Below are 18320 nucleotides of genomic sequence, written 5' to 3'. Positions count from 1 at the left end.
TAGATACAGTAGATATTCCTGTCTGTTGGTGTTGTAGAGATACAGGAGATATTCCTGTCTGTTGGTGTTGTAGAGATACAGGAGATATTCCTGCCTGTTGGTGTTGTAGAGATACAGGAGATATTCCTGCCTGTTGGTGTTGTAGAGATACAGGAGATATTCCTGCCTGTTGGTGTTGTAGAGATACAGGAGATATTCCTCATGTTGGTGTTGTAGAGATACAGGAGATATTCCTGTCTGTTGGTGTTGTAGAGAGATATTCCTGTCTGTTGGTGTTGTAGAGAGATAAAGGATATATTCCTGTCTGTTGGTGTTGTAGAGATACAGGAGATATTCCTGTCTGTTGGTGTTGTAGAGATACAGGAGATATTCCTGCCTGTTGGTGTTGTAGAGATACAGGAGATATTCCTGCCTGTTGGTGTTGTAGAGATACAGGAGATATTCCTGTCTGTTGGTGTTGTAGAGATACAGGAGATATTCCTCATGTTGGTGTTGTAGAGATACAGGAGATATTCCTGTCTGTTGGTGTTGTAGAGAGATACAGGAGATATTCCTGTCTGTTGGTGTTGTAGAGATACAGGAGATATTCCTGTCTGTTGGTGTTGTAGAGAGTACAGGAGATATTCCTGTCTGTTGGTGTTGTAGAGATACAGGAGATATTCCTGTCTGTTGGTGTTGTAGAGAGATACAGGATATATTTCTGTCTGTTGGTGTTGTAGAGAGATACAGGATATATTCCTGTCTGTTGGTGTTGTAGAGATACAGGAGATATTCCTGTCTGTTGGTGTTGTAGATACAGGAGATATTCCTGCCTGTTGGTGTTGTAGAGATACAGGAGATATTCCTGCCTGTTGGTGTTGTAGAGATACAGGAGATATTCCTGTCTGTTGGTGTTGTAGAGATACAGGAGATATTCCTCATGTTGGTGTTGTAGAGATACAGGAGATATTCCTGTCTGTTGGTGTTGTAGAGAGATATTCCTGTCTGTTGGTGTTGTAGAGAGATAAAGGATATATTCCTGTCTGTTGGTGTTGTAGATACAGTTAGATATTCCTGTCTGTTGGTGTTGTAGAGATACAGGAGATATTCCTGTCTGTTGGTGTTGTAGAGATACAGGATATATTCCTGTCTGTTGGTGTTGTAGATACAGTTAGATATTCCTGTCTGTTGGTGTTGTAGAGATACAGGAGATATTCCTGTCTGTTGGTGTTGTAGAGATACAGGAGATATCCCTGTCTGTTGGTGTTGTAGAGATACAGGAGATATCCCTGTCTGTTGGTATTGTAGAGATACAGGAGATATTCCTGTCTGTTGGTGTTGTAGAGATACAGGAGATATTCCTGTCTGTTGGTGTTGTAGAGAGATATTCCTGTCTGTTGGTGTTGTAGAGAGATACAGGAGATATTCCTGTCTGTTGGTGTTGTAGATACAGGAGATATACCTCATGTTGGTGTTGTAGATTCAGGAGACAGGATCAGAGAGGCCTGACACTTTCATGTCTGGTGAGAAACTCTCTATTTTGTAACATACAGTATGGGCTTTGTCCCAAATGGCACCCTATTCCCCCTGGTCAAAAGTTGTGCACTATAAAGGGTACCAGTTGGGACTTAGACACAACAGTTTGATAAGGATCTTGGCTGGGGTTCAGGACTGTCACGCAGGTTGCTGCCGAAGTAGAGTGAGTCTCTCTCTCTCTCTCTCTCCATCGCTGCTGCAGCATGAACACAGAGCGGCCTCATTTTACGGTCTCTTGTTACTTTAAAACAATGAAGGTGGTTTTAAAGCCACAGTCAACGTGAATTGATGAAATGTAGCCGTCCCCCTGGGTTTTAACAAATAGGCTATCAATAAATCCTATCTAAATGGGCTTACAGCTGTCTGATCTTTCCTTATTGTAACAAGCTATGAACCTCTTGTGTTTTATTGTTGTAGGAGTCCCAGAGACTGATGGTTCTCTCAGAGCAGTACATCTTACAGAGTGTGACTTTAGAGAGAGAACCCACCAGTAGTGGTGATGTCCCTGGTCCAGAGACTGACGGTTCTCTCAGAGCAGTACATCTTACAGAGTGTGACTTTAGAGAGAGAACCCACCAGTAGTGGTGATGTCCCTGGTCCAGAGACTGACGGTTCTCTCAGAGCAGTACATCTTACAGAGTGTGACTTTAGAGAGAGAACCCACCAGTAGTGGTGATGTCCCTGGTCCAGAGACTGACGGTTCTCTCAGAGCAGTACATCTTACAGAGTGTGACTTTAGAGAGAGAACCCACCAGTAGTGGTGATGTCCCTGGTCCAGAGACGGATGGTTCTCTCAGAGCAGTACATCTTACAGAGTGTGACTTTACAGAGAGAACCCACCAGTAGTGGTGATGTCCCTGGTCCAGAGACTGACGGTTCTCTCAGAGCAGTACATCTTACAGAGTGTGACTTTAGAGAGAGAACCCACCAGTAGTGGTGATGTCCCTGGTCCAGAGACGGATGGTTCTCTCAGAGCAGTACATCTTACAGAGTGTGACTTTAGAGAGAGAACCCACCAGTAGTGGTGATGTCCCTGGTCCAGAGACTGATGGTTCTCTCAGAGCAGTACATCTTACAGAGTGTGACTTTAGAGAGAGAACCCACCAGTAGTGGTGATGTCCCTGGTCCAGAGACTGACGGTTCTCTCAGAGCAGTACATCTTACAGAGTGTGACTTTAGAGAGAGAACCCACCAGTAGTGGTGATGTCCCTGGTCCAGAGACGGATGGTTCTCTCAGAGCAGTACATCTTACAGAGTGTGACTTTAGAGAGAGAACCCACCAGTAGTGGTGATGTCCCTGGTCCAGAGACTGACGGTTCTCTCAGAGCAGTACATCTTACAGAGTGTGACTTTAGAGAGAGAACCCACCAGTAGTGGTGATGTCCCTGGTCCAGAGACTGACGGTTCTCTCAGAGCAGTACATCTTACAGAGTGTGACTTTAGAGAGAGAACCCACCAGTAGTGGTGATGTCCCTGGTCCAGAGACTGACGGTTCTCTCAGAGCAGTACATCTTACAGAGTGTGACTTTAGAGAGAGAACCCACCAGTAGTGGTGATGTCCCTGGTCCAGAGACTGACGGTTCTCTCAGAGCAGTACATCTTACAGAGTGTGACTTTAGAGAGAGAACCCACCAGTAGTGGTGATGTCCCTGGTCCAGAGACTGATGGTTCTCTCAGAGCAGTACATCTTACAGAGTGTGACTTTAGAGAGAGAACCCACCAGTAGTGGTGATGTCCCTGGTCCAGAGACTGACGGTTCTCTCAGAGCAGTACATCTTACAGAGTGTGACTTTAGAGAGAGAACCCACCAGTAGTGGTGATGTCCTCCTCAGCAACCCCTCTCAGATGTCAGAAGAAAAACCACAAGTCCTTTTTCCAACGACAACAGATCCCGTTGTCGTGACTACCATTCCATTTTGTTACAGATGCATTTAGTAGGGCTCACAGAGACGGATGGTTTGAGAGATGTTTATTCAGCTAGCATTGTCATGCAGGGAAGATGGTCCCAGGGTGTGAAAAGAAAAGGACTGTGTGTGTGTGTGTGTGTGTGTCTCTCATCTCTGATTTGAAAGTGAAATCCACTCTAGTCAGGTCCTTGCTGCCTGCCAGTTGGTCTGTCTGTCTGTCTGTCTGCCTGCCAGTTGGTCTGTCTGTCTGTCTGCCTGCCTCCTGCCAGTTGGTCTGTCTGCCTGCCTGCCTGGTCTGTCGTGTCTGTCTGCCTGCCTGCCTGCCAGTTGGTCTGTCTGCCTGCCTGCCTGCCAGTTGGTCTGTCTGCCTGCCTGCCAGTTGGTCTGTCTGTCTGCCTGCCTGCCAGTTGGTCTGTCTGTCTGCCTGCCTGCCAGTTGGTCTGTCTGTCTGCCTGCCTGCCAGTTGGTCTGTCTGTCTGCCTGCCTGCCAGTTGGTCTGTCTGTCTGCCTGCCTGCCAGTTGGTCTGTCTGTCTGTCTGTCTGTCTGTCTGTCTGTCTGTCTGTCTGTCTGTCTGTCTGTCTGCCTGCCTGCCTGCCTGCCAGTTGGTCTGTCTGTCTGTCTGTCTGCCTGCCAGTTGGTCTATCTGCCTGCCAGTTGGTCTGTCTGCCTGCCAGTTGGTCTGTCTGCTGCCTGCCTGCCTGCCTGCCAGTTAGTCTGTCTGTCTGTCTGTCTGTCTGCCTGCCTGCCAGTTAGTCTGTCTGTCTGTCTGTCTGTCTGTCTGCCTGTCTGTCTGCCTGCCTGCCAGTTGGTCTGTCTGCCTGCCTGCCTGCCAGTTGGTCTGCCTGCCAGTTGGTCTGTCTGCCTGCCAGTTGGTCTGTCTGCCTGCCAGTTGGTCTGTCTGTCTGTCTGTCTGTCTGCTGCCTGTCAGTTGGTCTGTCTGTCTGCCTGCCTGCCAGTTGGTCTGTCTGCCTGCCTGCCAGTTGGTCTGTCTGTCTGTCTGCCTGCCAGTTGGTCTGTCTGTCTGCCTGCCAGTTGGTCTGTCTGCCTGCCTGCCAGTTGGTCTGTCTGTCTGCCTGCCTGCCAGTTGGTCTGTCTGCCTGCCTGCCAGTTGGTCTGTCTGTCTGTCTGTCTGTCTGTCTGTCTGTCAGTTGGTCTGTCTGTCTGCCTGCCTGCCAGTTGGTCTGTCTGCCTGCCTGCCAGTTGGTCTGTCTGTCTGCCTGTCTGCCAGTTGGTCTGTCTGTCTGCCTGCCAGTTGGTCTGTCTGCCTGCCTGCCAGTTGGTCTGTCTGTCTGCCTGCCTGCCAGTTGGTCTGTCTGCCTGCCTCAGACTCAATCAGAGAGAAAACAGGAGAGATGTACAGTGCTTCAATGCTGTAGATGGACTAAACTACAACAATCACTGTTGGGAATGACTGTGACACATGGGAGGTGATGGAGGTGGAACTGGAGTCAATGGAGAGAGAGGTGGTGCAGACAGCCCCTGGATTTACAGTTCATTGTATCACAATGTATCTGCTCTGTGCTTCACTGTGTTGTGTTGGGAGATTGAAACATCTCCTTGTCACCCTCCCTGGGTTGCCTTGCCAGTTGGTGGCATTTCTGTGGCGACTGTGTCTGCTTTGCATGGCTGGACACAAAGCTGGCATTGAGGCACCCTCCTCCTCTTCCAGCTCTCTCTCTCTCTCTCTCTCGTTTCAGTCTGAGATTCAGATGCAAATTGAGACTCTCAACCTCTGGAGCAGCTTCCAAATGGCACCCTATTCCCTATATTGTTCACTACTTTAGACCAGGGCCCATATGTCTCAGGTCAAATGTAGTGCACTATGTAGGGAATAGGGTCGTAACCTATGTTATTACCATAGTTGACTCGCTGCTGCTTCCTGACTCTGTCCCTGTTCCCTTTGTTACTGAGAAGACAGACCAGACTATAGGACCTTTTGATGGCATCGCTCTGTTTGTTTTCTGATTTACTTTTTACTTTTTCCCTTTTATTTAACTTGGCAAGTCAGTTAAGAATTTGTTCTTATTTTACATTGACAGACTACCCCGGCCAAACCCTCCTCTAACCCGGACGACGCTGGGCCAATTGTGCGCCGCCCTATAGGACACCAGATCACGGCCGGTTGTGACACAGCCCAGGATCGAAACAGGGTCTGTGGTGATGCGTCACTCGAGAGCTGAAAAGACAGACCAGACTATAGAACCCTTTGATGGCATCTGTCTGTGCTCAGCCATTCACTTTAGATTGATTAGAACCTGGGAGGAATTCACTTTAGATTGATTAGAACCTGGGAGGAATTCACTTTAGATTGATTAGAACCTGGGAGGAATTCACTTTAGATTGATTAGAACCTGGGAGGAATTCACTTTAGATTGATTAGAACCTGGGAGGAATTCACTTTAGATTGATTAGAACCTGGGAGGAATTCACTTTAGATTGATTAGAACCTGGGAGGAATTCACTTTAGATTGATTAGAACCTGGGAGGAATTCACTTTAGATTGATTAGAACCTGGGAGGAATTCACTTTAGATTGATTAGAACCTGGGAGGAATTCACTTTAGATTGATTAGAACCTGGGAGGAATTCACTTTAGATTGATTAGAACCTGGGAGGAATTCACTTTAGATTGATTAGAACCTGGGAGGAATAGAACCTGGGAGGAATTCACTTTAGATTGATTAGAACCTGGGAGGAATTCACTTTAGATTGGAGCCGTACGGATCCTGAGGCCTTAAGGGTTTAAAGTAAAGCAGGTGAAGAGAGGACAGAAGTCCTACAACACTGTAAAGATGACTCCCAAATGGTACCCTATTTCATGGCCAATATAGTGCCCTACTACTTATGACCAGAGCCCCATGAGGAATAAAGTGTCATTTGGGACACAGGCTAAGACAATACCCTCCGATGTAAAACTTTTTCAGACAGCCATTTGAATACAGTCACCCTTGCTGATATCCTAGAGTGTGAATGGTACAGATGTAGGCTCAGAATTTGAGCCAGTTTGCTACAGCAGAAAAATAATCCTGCAGCAACAGGAAATGTGGATTATAATGTAAATTTTTTGTAGGGGTTGATACAAATCAAGTCTGAAACTTCAAAGTGGAAATTACAAACTGTAGAAGCCTTTTTAAAACTAAAATACACTACAAGTTTGCATTTCCTGTATTGCAGGAAAATTCCCAGCAACAATTGTGATCAAATTAAAATCCTACATCTGTAGTGTGTGTCTTGCACCTGTTGAGAGGTATTTAAGCAGTACTGTTAAGCACTAAGCAGTATCTTTAAGTAGTGTGTTTTAGGCAGTATCTTTAAGTAGTGTGTGTTTAGGCAGTATCTATCAGCGTTTTAACTACTTTGCAGATGTGGAACAGACAATCATAATATCAAATTCCCACTTTATACTACAAAACCAACTTCATAAGCAGTTCATTTTTAAAATGTATTTTACTCTAAATTCCAGAATAGATGGATGAAGTTCTATGCATGATTAATATCATTCACCAATACATTTCTTGATAGTCCAACAAATGTTGTTTTCAGGTTGTAAATCACACCTAGCCTGGGACATTGTTTGCTGCCTCCACCCATTCGCAATGACTCAATATTTTTGGACAAAGGCTGGGAATGTCAATACAATGATCCCAAGTCAGTGGTAGCGTGGCTAATAGGCTAGCGTATCTAGTTATGTAGCTGTTCATTTAGCAAGATAAAACCACGGAGCCTAACGTTAGCTACAGTAGCTGCTGGGAGGATGTCTTATCATTGGAGGAGTGGGTGAGAGTCCGACCTTTCCCCTCCTACAGCTAGAGATGCAGGTATAATTTTGGGGGGGGTCAGGTAGCCTAGTGGTTAGAGCGTTGGACTAGTAACGGTTGCTGGATCAAATCCCCGAGCTGACAAGGTAAAAACAAGGTAAAAGTATTTTTCTGCCCCAGAACAAGGCAGTTAACCCACTGATAAGAACAGTTATTGAACTAGGCAAGTCAGTTAGGTCATTGGGTTAACTAGCAAGAAATGTGAATCGCTTTGCTAGCTATGCTTAACTTGAACGACTGTTATCCAGTTAGCATATCTCTTGCGTTCGCAAATTCACTCTAGCTATCTACTCTGATTTCAGAGTACTCTCGTCTGAGTGTGGCGGAATAACTGATGCATTTATGAATGTGCAACACCCGCTGAGTATGACCGGTGTCGGTAAATGTCTGCCCCACAAAATTTTTTAATTGTTGCCAGCAGCACAGTTACCGTCACCAACACTCTGGACAACATGAAAACAGCCTAACCAGCTCTGCTAGGGAGAGTACAATGATCAGAGTGAGGTGTTCTCTCATTTGTACTGGAAGTAGCTAGCCAACTATAGCCAGTTAGCTTGACTGCCGTTGTGAATAATCTCGGATCAACCCTACTCCTCGGCCAGAACGTCCAGGGTCTATAGTGCAGTATGCGCTCGGAGTTTACGAATGACCCAGAGCGCACTCTGACACACTGAAGGCACCTTTTAGTTGTCAATCAAATGTATTTGGCATCGATCAAATGGGAAGGCAGGCAAGTTCTCATTCAGATGTCAAAACGTGGGTTGGGAGAAACATTTTAATTAGCAGGCAAGCTGCAGAAGGACGAGCAGGCGACAATTTCCCCGGCGTTTATCAGTGCCATTTTGACGGACAGGTAGCTGAACATTTTGATAGGGTTTGTGTTTACGTTCCCTCGTTAGACTGTATGTAGCTCTTCTCATCTTGCTCTGCATTAGTTATTGATCTTGTTGATGTGTATAACTGAGGGAGAGATCCTACCGTTTATCCTGGTGGTTTTGATCAATAGGACTGTAAAGTTTCCAAATGTAAGAGGACTCACGTGGTATTGACATATTTGCAGAAATCCATTCAGGTGTATTTTGTGACTTTTGGCGAATGCTTTCTAATGATCTAAAGTCACGCTGTTGCTACTGTCTGTCAACACACAGTCCAGTTCATAGTGAATGATGGCAGGACCAACTGCCTGTCAACACACAGTCCAGTTCATAGTGAATGATGAGGCCCTACTGCCTGTCAACACACAGTCCAGTTCATAGTGAATGATGAGGCCCTACTGCCTGTAAACACACAGTCCAGTTCATAGTGAATGATGACAGGTCCTACTGCCTGTAAACACACAGTCCAGTTCATAGTGAATGATGGCAGGTCCTACTGCCTGTAAACACACAGTCCAGTTCATAGTGAATGATGACAGGTCCTACTGCCTGTAAACACACAGTCCAGTTCATAGTGAATGATGGCAGGTCCTACTGCCTGTCAACACACAGTCCAGTTCAAAGTGAATGATGGCAGGTCTTACTTCCTGTAAACACACAGTCCAGTTCATAGTGAATGATGACAGGTCCTACTGCCTGTAAACACACAGTCCAGTTCATAGTGAATGATGACAGGTCCTACTGCCTGTAAACACACAGTCCAGTTCATAGTGAATGATGGCAGGTCCTACTGTAAACACACAGTCCAGTTCATAGTGAATGATGACAGGTCCTACTGCCTGTTAACACACAGTCCAGTTCATAGTGAATGATGACAGGTCCTACTGCCTGTAAACACACAGTCCAGTTCATAGTGAATGATGACAGGTCCTACTGCTGTAAACACACAGTCCAGTTCATAGTGAATGATGGCAGGTCCTACTGCCTGTAAACACACAGTCCAGTTCATAGTGAATGATGACAGGTCCTACTGCCTGTTAACACACAGTCCAGTTCATAGTGAATGATGACAGGTCCTACTGCCTGTAAACACACAGTCCAGTTCATAGTGAATGATGACAGGTCCTACTGCCTGTAAACACACAGTCCAGTTCATAGTGAATGATGACAGGTCCTACTGCCTGTAAACACACAGTCCAGTTCATAGTGAATGATGGCAGGTCCTACTGCCTGTAAACACACAGTCCAGTTCATAGTGAATGATGACAGGTCCTACTGCCTGTAAACACACAGTCCAGTTCATAGTGAATGATGACAGGTCCTACTGCCTGTAAACACACAGTCCAGTTCATAGTGAATGATGACAGGCCCTACTGCCTGTAAACACACAGTCCAGTTCATAGTGAATGATGGCAGGTCCTACTGCCTGTCAACACACAGTCCAGTTCATAGTGAATGATGGCAGGTCCTACTTCCTGTAAACACACAGTCCAGTTCATAGTGAATGATGGCAGGTCCTACTTCCTGTCAACACACAGTCCAGTTCATAGTGAATGATGACAGGTCCTACTGTAAACACACAGTCCAGTTCATAGTGAATGATGACAGGTCCTACTGTCTGTAAACACACAGTCCAGTTCATAGTGAATGATGGCAGGTCCTACTGTCTGTAAACACACAGTCCAGTTCATAGTGAATGATGAGAGGCCCTACTTCCTGTAAACACACAGTCCAGTTCATAGTGAATGATGAGAGGCCCTACTTCCTGTAAACACAGTCCAGTTCATAGTGAATGATGACAGGCCCTACTTCCTGTAAACACAGTCCAGTTCATAGTGAATGATGACAGGTCCTACTTCCTGTAAACACACAGTCCAGTTCATAGTGAATGATGACAGGCCCTACTGTCTGTCAACACACAGTCCAGTTCAAAGTGAATGATGACAGGCCCTACTTCCTGTCAACATACAGTCCAGTTCATCGTGAATGATGGCAGGACCGACCAACTGCCTGTCAACACAGTCCAGTTGAAAGTGAATGATGGCTGGCCTGTGTACATGGCTTGTTTGCATAAAGGTCTACTGTAGCTCTGATTGGCTCTGCCGCACCGGTCTGCATAGACTCCGGTCCTGGATGAGACAGTGGTTTTTAATCAGGTTTTATTTACAGCAGTGTCTATTAATTATCCAAACGCATGGCAGCTTTCCCACTTTATATTGCTATAGAATTTTCACAAATGTCTTACTCTGTCATTCCCAAACATTCCATGAATTTATGAAAACGTGAAAATGACCTTTTTATTTATTTATTTATATATATATTTTTTTAAGTGTCATTCTTCCAGGGTTGTATAGGAACAGATTTGAATGAGATTTCATGTTGCTAAACACTGTCAGTTCCACTTTAAGTAGCGTACAGTATCTTTAGGCCCTCCTCTGTCTACCTGCCTGGCTCCCTGCCTGCACTAAATCTCTGGCAGATTGTGAGGTCATCGTGTTTCAAGGCCTGTCGCCCGTCTTGGGCCGGCCCGTTTAATTTAACCTCCCTCCTCCTAATCTTCTGGTGCCGCTCGAGGTGAGAGACTCTTAGCTAATTACTGTTAATCTAGTACACCACCTGCCTCGTCCCGCTCCTCTGCTGACCCCCTCTCTGATCATTCCTCTACTGCCCCTCCTGGCGCTCTCCTTGCCCCGCTACACTCTTACCCCTCCCTGCTCTGCTGGCCCCCTCCTACTTGACCCCTCCCGTGTGTCTTTATGGCCTGTAGACACTTTGAGGGTTTTTGTCTTTAAGCCCCTGGACAGAAACAGCTGTGCTGAGATGACAGGCTTCTATGTACAACATTTCAGAAATAATTGGTCAGAAGTTTAAGTGGGGGTGGATGGAGGGGTGGGTGTGCTTGCATGCAAGTGTGTGATTGTGTGGAGAAATTGGTTCCATATAGACTTGTCTTAGAGCCATTAGAGAGTAAACAAACCCACTAGTTGTTATGATGAAAGGGGAACAGTTTCTATCCTGTAGTCTGCTACTCTAGTTGTTATGATGAAAGGGGAACAGAGTTTCTATCCTGTAGTCTGCTACTCTAGTTGTTGTGATGAAAGGGGAACAGTTTCTATCCTGTAGTCTGCTACTCTAGTTGTTGTGATGAAAGGGGAACAGTTTCTATCCTGTAGTCTGCTACTCTAGTTGTTGTGATGAAAGGGGAACAGAGTTTCTATCCTGTAGTCTGCTACTCTAGTTGTTGTGATGAAAGGGGAACAGAGTTTCTATCCTGTAGTCTGCTACTCTAGTTGTTATGATGAAAGGGGAACAGTTTCTATCCTGTAGTCTGCTACTCTAGTTGTTGTGATGAAAGGGAACAGAGTTTCTATCCTGTAGTCTGCTACTCTAGTTGTTATAATGAAAGGGGAACAGAGTTTCTATCCTGTAGTCTGCTACTCTAGTTGTTATGATGAAAGGGGAACAGTTTCTATCCTGTAGTCTGCTACTCTAGTTGTTATAATGAAAGGGGAACAGTTTCTATCCTGTAGTCTGCTACTCTAGTTGTTATAATGAAAGGGGAACAGTTTCTATCCTGTAGTCTGCTACTCTAGTTGTTATAATGAAAGGGGAACAGTTTCTATCCTGTAGTCTGCTACTCTAGTTGTTATAATGAAAGGGGAACAGTTTCTATCCTGTAGTCTGCTACTCTAGTTGTTATGATGAAAGGGGAACAGAGTTTCTATCCTGTAGTCTGCTACTCTAGTTGTTATGATGAAAGGGGAACAGAGTTTCTATCCTGTAGTCTGCTACTCTAGTTGTTATGATTAAAGGGGAACAGAGTTTCTATCCTGTAGTCTGCTACTCTAGTTGTTATGATTAAAGGGAACAGAGTTTCTATCCTGTAGTCTGCTACTCTAGTTGTTATGATGAAAGGGGAACAGTTTCTATCCTGTAGTCTGCTACTCTAGTTGTTATGATGAAAGGGGAACAGAGTTTCTATCCTGTAGTCTGCTACTCTAGTTGTTATGATGAAAGGGGAACAGTTTCTATCCTGTAGTCTGCTACTCTAGTTGTTATGATGAAAGGGGAACAGAGTTTCTATCCTGTAGTCTGCTACTCTAGTTGTTATGATTAAAGGGAACAGAGTTTCTACCCTGCGGCCAGAACCAGCTAGTCTTGAGGATTACTCACTGGTGACATACTGGCCACGGAGCAGGTTCAGACATGTTGTGTGGTAGAGCTCTGACATCCCTCTGACAAATACTGGAACACAGGAAGTCTCTCTCATACAGGACAATAATCTATACTAGCTCCTGAAGTGTACACTCCTTCACTATATCCCACAAAATGTAAAAGCATTGGATTGGTTGAGCTGGGACAGAGGGAGTTTCATTCTCTTCCTATTGAACGCTATTTGAGGCGAGGGGGAAGAGCGGAGGGGGGAGGCAGAGAGGAGAGGGGGCTGTGAGCTGACGTTGAGTTGCCAGGTGCCAGTCCACACAATCTAAAACACTATTTGAATAATGTTCTGTCCTGCTCTAGGGGCTGGTGGAAAAACCAGGCAGACAGGCAGTCACACGAACACACTGGTGCACAAGGTTGAATTCATTTGATAAGTAAATATCTTGGTGATTCCTCTGTATAATGGTGCTATTGTTTGTCGGCAGGGAGAGACCTCTGGGTGCTCATTCTGGGAAAGAATCCGTCTGAGCACCAGATGGGAATTCCTGAATTCAAATACGTTGGGAATATGCATGGAAACGAGGTAAGCTCATCATGGAAGCACCGACACACACACACACACACACACACACACACACACACACACACACGATGTGGTGTAGTAGCATTAAGTCATTTTACAAATGTGTTTCTAGTCAGCTGTCCAATCCAGGTCCAAACCATCTTCACCATTCCTGTTCACTAAAGCCCCCCCCCCACAAAGAGATACTGTTCACTAAAGCCCCCCCACAAAGAGAGATACTGTTCACTAAAGCCCCCCCACAAAGAGAGATGATACTGTTCACTAAAGCCCCCCCACAAAGAGATACTGTTCACTAAAGCCCCCCCACAAAGAGATACTGTTCACTAAAGCCCCCCCACAAAGAGATACTGTTCACTAAAGCCCCCCCACAAAGAGATACTGTTCACTAAAGCCCCCCCCACAAAGAGAGATGATACTGTTCACTAAAGCCCCCCCCCCCACAAAGAGATGATACTGTTCACTAAAGCCCCCCCCCCACAAAGAGATGATACTGTTCACTAAAGCCCCCCCCCACAAAGAGAAGAGATGACTGTTCACTAAAGCCCCCCCCCACAAAGAGAAGAGATGATACTGTTCACTAAAGCCCCCCCACAAAGAGAAGAGATGATACTGTTCACTAAAGCCCCCCCACAAAGAGAGATGATACTGTTCACTAAAGCCCCCCCACAAAGAGAGATGATACTGTTCACTAAAGCCCCCCCCACAAAGAAAAGATACTGTTCACTAAAGCCCCCCCCACAAAGAGATACTGTTCACTAAAGCCCCCCCCACAAAGAGAAGAGATGATACTGTTCACTAAAGCCCCCCCACAAAGAGATACTGTTCACTAAAGCCCCCCCCCACAAAGAGAGATGATACTGTTCACTAAAGCCCCCCCCACAAAGAGAGATGATACTGTTCACTAAAGCCCCCCCCACAAAGAGAGATGACTGTTCACTAAAGCCCCCCCCACAAAGAGAGATGACTGTTCACTAAAGCCCCCCCCACAAAGAGAGATGACTGTTCACTAAAGCCCCCCCCACAACGAGAAGAGATGATACTGTTCACTAAAGCCCCCCCACAAAGAGATGATACTGTTCACTAAAGCCCCCCCACAAAGAGATACTGTTCACTAAAGCCCCCCCCACAAAGAGAGATGATACTGTTCAATAAAGCCCCCCCCCACCCACAGAGAAGAGATGATACTGTTCACTAAAGCCCCCCCACAAAGAGATGATACTGTTCACTAAAGCCCCCCCACAAAGAGAAGAAATGATACTGTTCACTAAAGCCCCCCCACAAAGAGAGATGATACTGTTCACTAAAGCCCCCCCCCACAAAGAGATGATACTGTTCACTAAAGCCCCCCCCACAAAGAGAAGAAATGATACTGTTCACTAAAGCCCCCCCACAAAGAGAGATGATACTGTTCACTAAAGCCCCCCCCCACAAAGAGATGATACTGTTCACTAAAGCCCCCCCCACAAAGAGAGATGATACTGTTCACTAAAGCCCCCCCCCCCACAAAGAGAGATGATACTGTTCACTAAAGCCCCCCCCCCACAAAGAGATGATACTGTTCACTAAAGCCCCCCCCACAAAGAGAGATGATACTGTTCACTAAAGCCCCCCCCCACAAAGAGAAGAGATGATACTGTTCACTAAAGCCCCCCCACAAAGAGATGATACTGTTCACTAAAGCCCCCCCACAAAGAGAGATGATACTGTTCACTAAAGCCCCCCCCACAAAGAAAGATGATACTGTTCACTAAAGCCCCCCCCACAAAGAGAGATGATACTGTTCACTAAAGCCCCCCCCCACAAAGAGAGATGATACTGTTCACTAAAGCCCCCCCCACAAAGAGAGATGACTGTTCACTAAAGCCCCCCCCACAAAGAGAGATGACTGTTCACTAAAGCCCCCCCCACAAAGAGAGATGACTGTTCACTAAAGCCCCCCCCACAACGAGAAGAGATGATACTGTTCACTAAAGCCCCCCCACAAAGAGATGATACTGTTCACTAAAGCCCCCCCACAAAGAGAAGAAATGATACTGTTCACTAAAGCCCCCCCACAAAGAGAGATGATACTGTTCACTAAAGCCCCCCCCCACAAAGAGATGATACTGTTCACTAAAGCCCCCCCACAAAGAGAAGAAATGATACTGTTCACTAAAGCCCCCCCACAAAGAGAGATGATACTGTTCACTAAAGCCCCCCCCCACAAAGAGATGATACTGTTCACTAAAGCCCCCCCCACAAAGAGAGATGATACTGTTCACTAAAGCCCCCCCCCCCACAAAGAGAGATGATACTGTTCACTAAAGCCCCCCCCCCACAAAGAGATGATACTGTTCACTAAAGCCCCCCCCACAAAGAGAGATGATACTGTTCACTAAAGCCCCCCCCCACAAAGAGAAGAGATGATACTGTTCACTAAAGCCCCCCCACAAAGAGATGATACTGTTCACTAAAGCCCCCCCACAAAGAGAGATGATACTGTTCACTAAAGCCCCCCCACAAAGAAAGATGATACTGTTCACTAAAGCCCCCCCCACAAAGAGAGATGATACTGTTCACTAAAGCCCCCCCACAAAGAGAGATGATACTGTTCACTAAAGCCCCCCACACAACGAGAAGAGATGATACTGTTCACTAAAGCCCCCCCACAAAGAGAGATGATACTGTTCACTAAAGCCCCCCCCACAAAGAGAGATGATACTGTTCACTAAAGCCCCCCCCACAAAGAGAGATGATACTGTTCACTAAAGCCCCCCCCCACAACGAGAAGAGATGATACTGTTCACTAAAGCCCCCCCACAAAGAGATACTGTTCACTAAAGCCCCCCCACAAAGAGAGATGATACTGTTCACTAAAGCCCCCCCCACAAAGAGAAGAGATGATACTGTTCACTAAAGCCCCCCCCCACAAAGAGAGATGATACTGTTCACTAAAGCCCCCCCCCCCACAAAGAGAAGAGATGATACTGTTCACTAAAGCCCCCCCCCACAAAGAGATGATACTGTTCACTAAAGCCCCCCCACAAAGAGAGATGATACTGTTCACTAAAGCCCCCCCACAAAGAGAGATGATACTGTTCACTAAAGCCCCCCCACAAAGAGAGATGATACTGTTCACTAAAGCCCCCCCCACAAAGAGATGATCTCTAAAGCTGTTCACTAAAGCCCCCCCCCCCACAAAGAGAGATGATACTGTTCACTAAAGCCCCCCCCCCACAAAGAGAAGAGATGACTGTTCACTAAAGCCCCCCCCCACAAAGAGAAGAGATGATACTGTTCACTAAAGCCCCCCCCAAAAGAGAGATGATACTGTTCACTAAAGCCCCCCCCTCACAAAGAGAAAAGATGATACTGTTCACTAAAGCCCCCCCCCCCACAAAGAGAGATACTGTTCACTAAAGCCCCCCCCCCACAAAGAGAAGAGATGATACTGTTCACTAAAGCCCCCCCCCCACAAAGAGAAGAGATGATACTGTTCACTAAAGCCCCCCCCCCCACAAAGAGAGATACTGTTCACTAAAGCCCCCCCACAAAGAGATGATACTGTTCACTAAAGCCCCCCCACAAAGAGAGATGATACTGTTCACTAAAGCCCCCCCACAAAGAAAGATGATACTGTTCACTAAAGCCCCCCCCACAAAGAGAGATGATACTGTTCACTAAAGCCCCCCCCCACAAAGAGAGATGATACTGTTCACTAAAGCCCCCCCCAACAAAGAGAGATGATACTGTTCACTAAAGCCCCCCCCCACAACGAGAAGAGATGATACTGTTCACTAAAGCCCCCCCACAAAGAGATACTGTTCACTAAAGCCCCCCCACAAAGAGAGATGATACTGTTCACTAAAGCCCCCCCCCACAAAGAGAAGAGATGATACTGTTCACTAAAGCCCCCCCCACAAAGAGAAGAGATGATACTGTTCACTAAAGCCCCCCCCCACAAAGAGAGATGATACTGTTCACTAAAGCCCCCCCCCACAAAGAGAAGAGATGATACTGTTCACTAAAGCCCCCCCCCCACAAAGAGATGATACTGTTCACTAAAGCCCCCCCACAAAGAGAGATGATACTGTTCACTAAAGCCCCCCCACAAAGAGAGATGATACTGTTCACTAAAGCCCCCCCACAAAGAGAGATGATACTGTTCACTAAAGCCCCCCCACAAAGAGATGATACTGTTCACTAAAGCCCCCCCCACAAAGAGATGATCTCTAAAGCTGTTCACTAAAGCCCCCCCCCCACAAAGAGAGATGATACTGTTCACTAAAGCCCCCCCCCACAAAGAGAAGAGATGACTGTTCACTAAAGCCCCCCCCCCCACAAAGAGAAGAGATGATACTGTTCACTAAAGCCCCCCCCCCAAAGAGAGATGATACTGTTCACTAAAGCCCCCCCCTCACAAAGAGAAAAGATGATACTGTTCACTAAAGCCCCCCCCCCCACAAAGAGATACTGTTCACTAAAGCCCCCCCCCCACAAAGAGAAGAGATGATACTGTTCACTAAAGCCCCCCCCCCACAAAGAGAAGAGATGATACTGTTCACTAAAGCCCCCCCCCCCCACAAAGAGAGATACTGTTCACTAAAGCCCCCCCCCACAAAGAGAAGAGATGATACTGTTCACTAAAGCCCCCCCCCACAAAGAGAAGAGATGATACTGTTCACTAAAGCCCCCCCCCACAAAGAGAAGAGATGATACTGTTCACTAAAGCCCCCCCCCCCAAAGAGAGATGATACTGTTCACTAAAGCCCCCCCCCACAAAGAGAAAGATGATACTGTTCACTAAAGCCCCCCCCCCCCACAAAGAGAGATACTGTTCACTAAAGCCCCCCCCCCACAAAGAGAAGAGATGATACTGTTCACTAAAGCCCCCCCACAAAGAGAGATGATACTGTTCACTAAAGCCCCCCCACAAAGAGAAGAGATGATACTGTTCACTAAAGCCCCCCCCCCACAAAGAGAGATGATACTGTTCACTAAAGCCCCCCCACAAAGAGAAGAGATGATACTGTTCACTAAAGCCCCCCCACAAAGAGAAGAGATGATACTGTTCACTAAAGCCCCCCCCCCCCCACAAAGAGAAGAGATGATACTGTTCACTAAAGCCCCCCCCCCCCCCACAAAGAGAGATGATACTGTTCACTAAAGCCCCCCCACAAAGAGAAGAGATGATACTGTTCACTAAAGCCCCCCCCCACAAAGACAAGAGATGATACTGTTCACTAAAGCCCCCCCCCCACAAAGAGAAGAGATGATACTGTTCACTAAAGCCCCCCCACCCCCACAAAGAGAAGAGATGATACTGTTCAACTAAAGCCCCCCACCCCCACAAAGAGAAGAGATGATACTGTTCACTAAAGCCCCCCCACAAAGAGAGATACTGTTCACTAAAGCCCCCCCCCCACAAAGAGAAGAGATGATACTGTTCACTAAAGCCCCCCCACAAAGAGAAGAGATG

The 18320-nt window shown here is 46.5% G+C and overlaps 1 protein-coding gene across 1 annotated transcript in view; it reads left to right on the top strand.

The window, feature by feature from the left end:
• LOC123743798 (carboxypeptidase M) overlaps positions 1-18320 on the top strand; it is a 126683-nt gene that overhangs the window by 9682 nt on the left and 98681 nt on the right. Inside the window, exon 3 of the mRNA XM_082978030.1 lies at positions 12765-12862. Coding sequence (XP_082834156.1) covers positions 12765-12862 — 98 coding nt within the window. The remainder of the gene's footprint in view (positions 1-12764; positions 12863-18320) is intronic.

This window comes from Salmo salar, chromosome 07 (genome assembly GCF_965601325.2).
Source record: "Salmo salar chromosome 07, fSalSal1, whole genome shotgun sequence".
In the NCBI taxonomy this organism is placed as follows: Eukaryota; Metazoa; Chordata; class Actinopteri; order Salmoniformes; family Salmonidae; genus Salmo; species Salmo salar.
The sequence above is the reverse complement of the archived record's forward strand: the minus strand, read 5'-3'. Positions and strand labels throughout refer to the sequence as shown.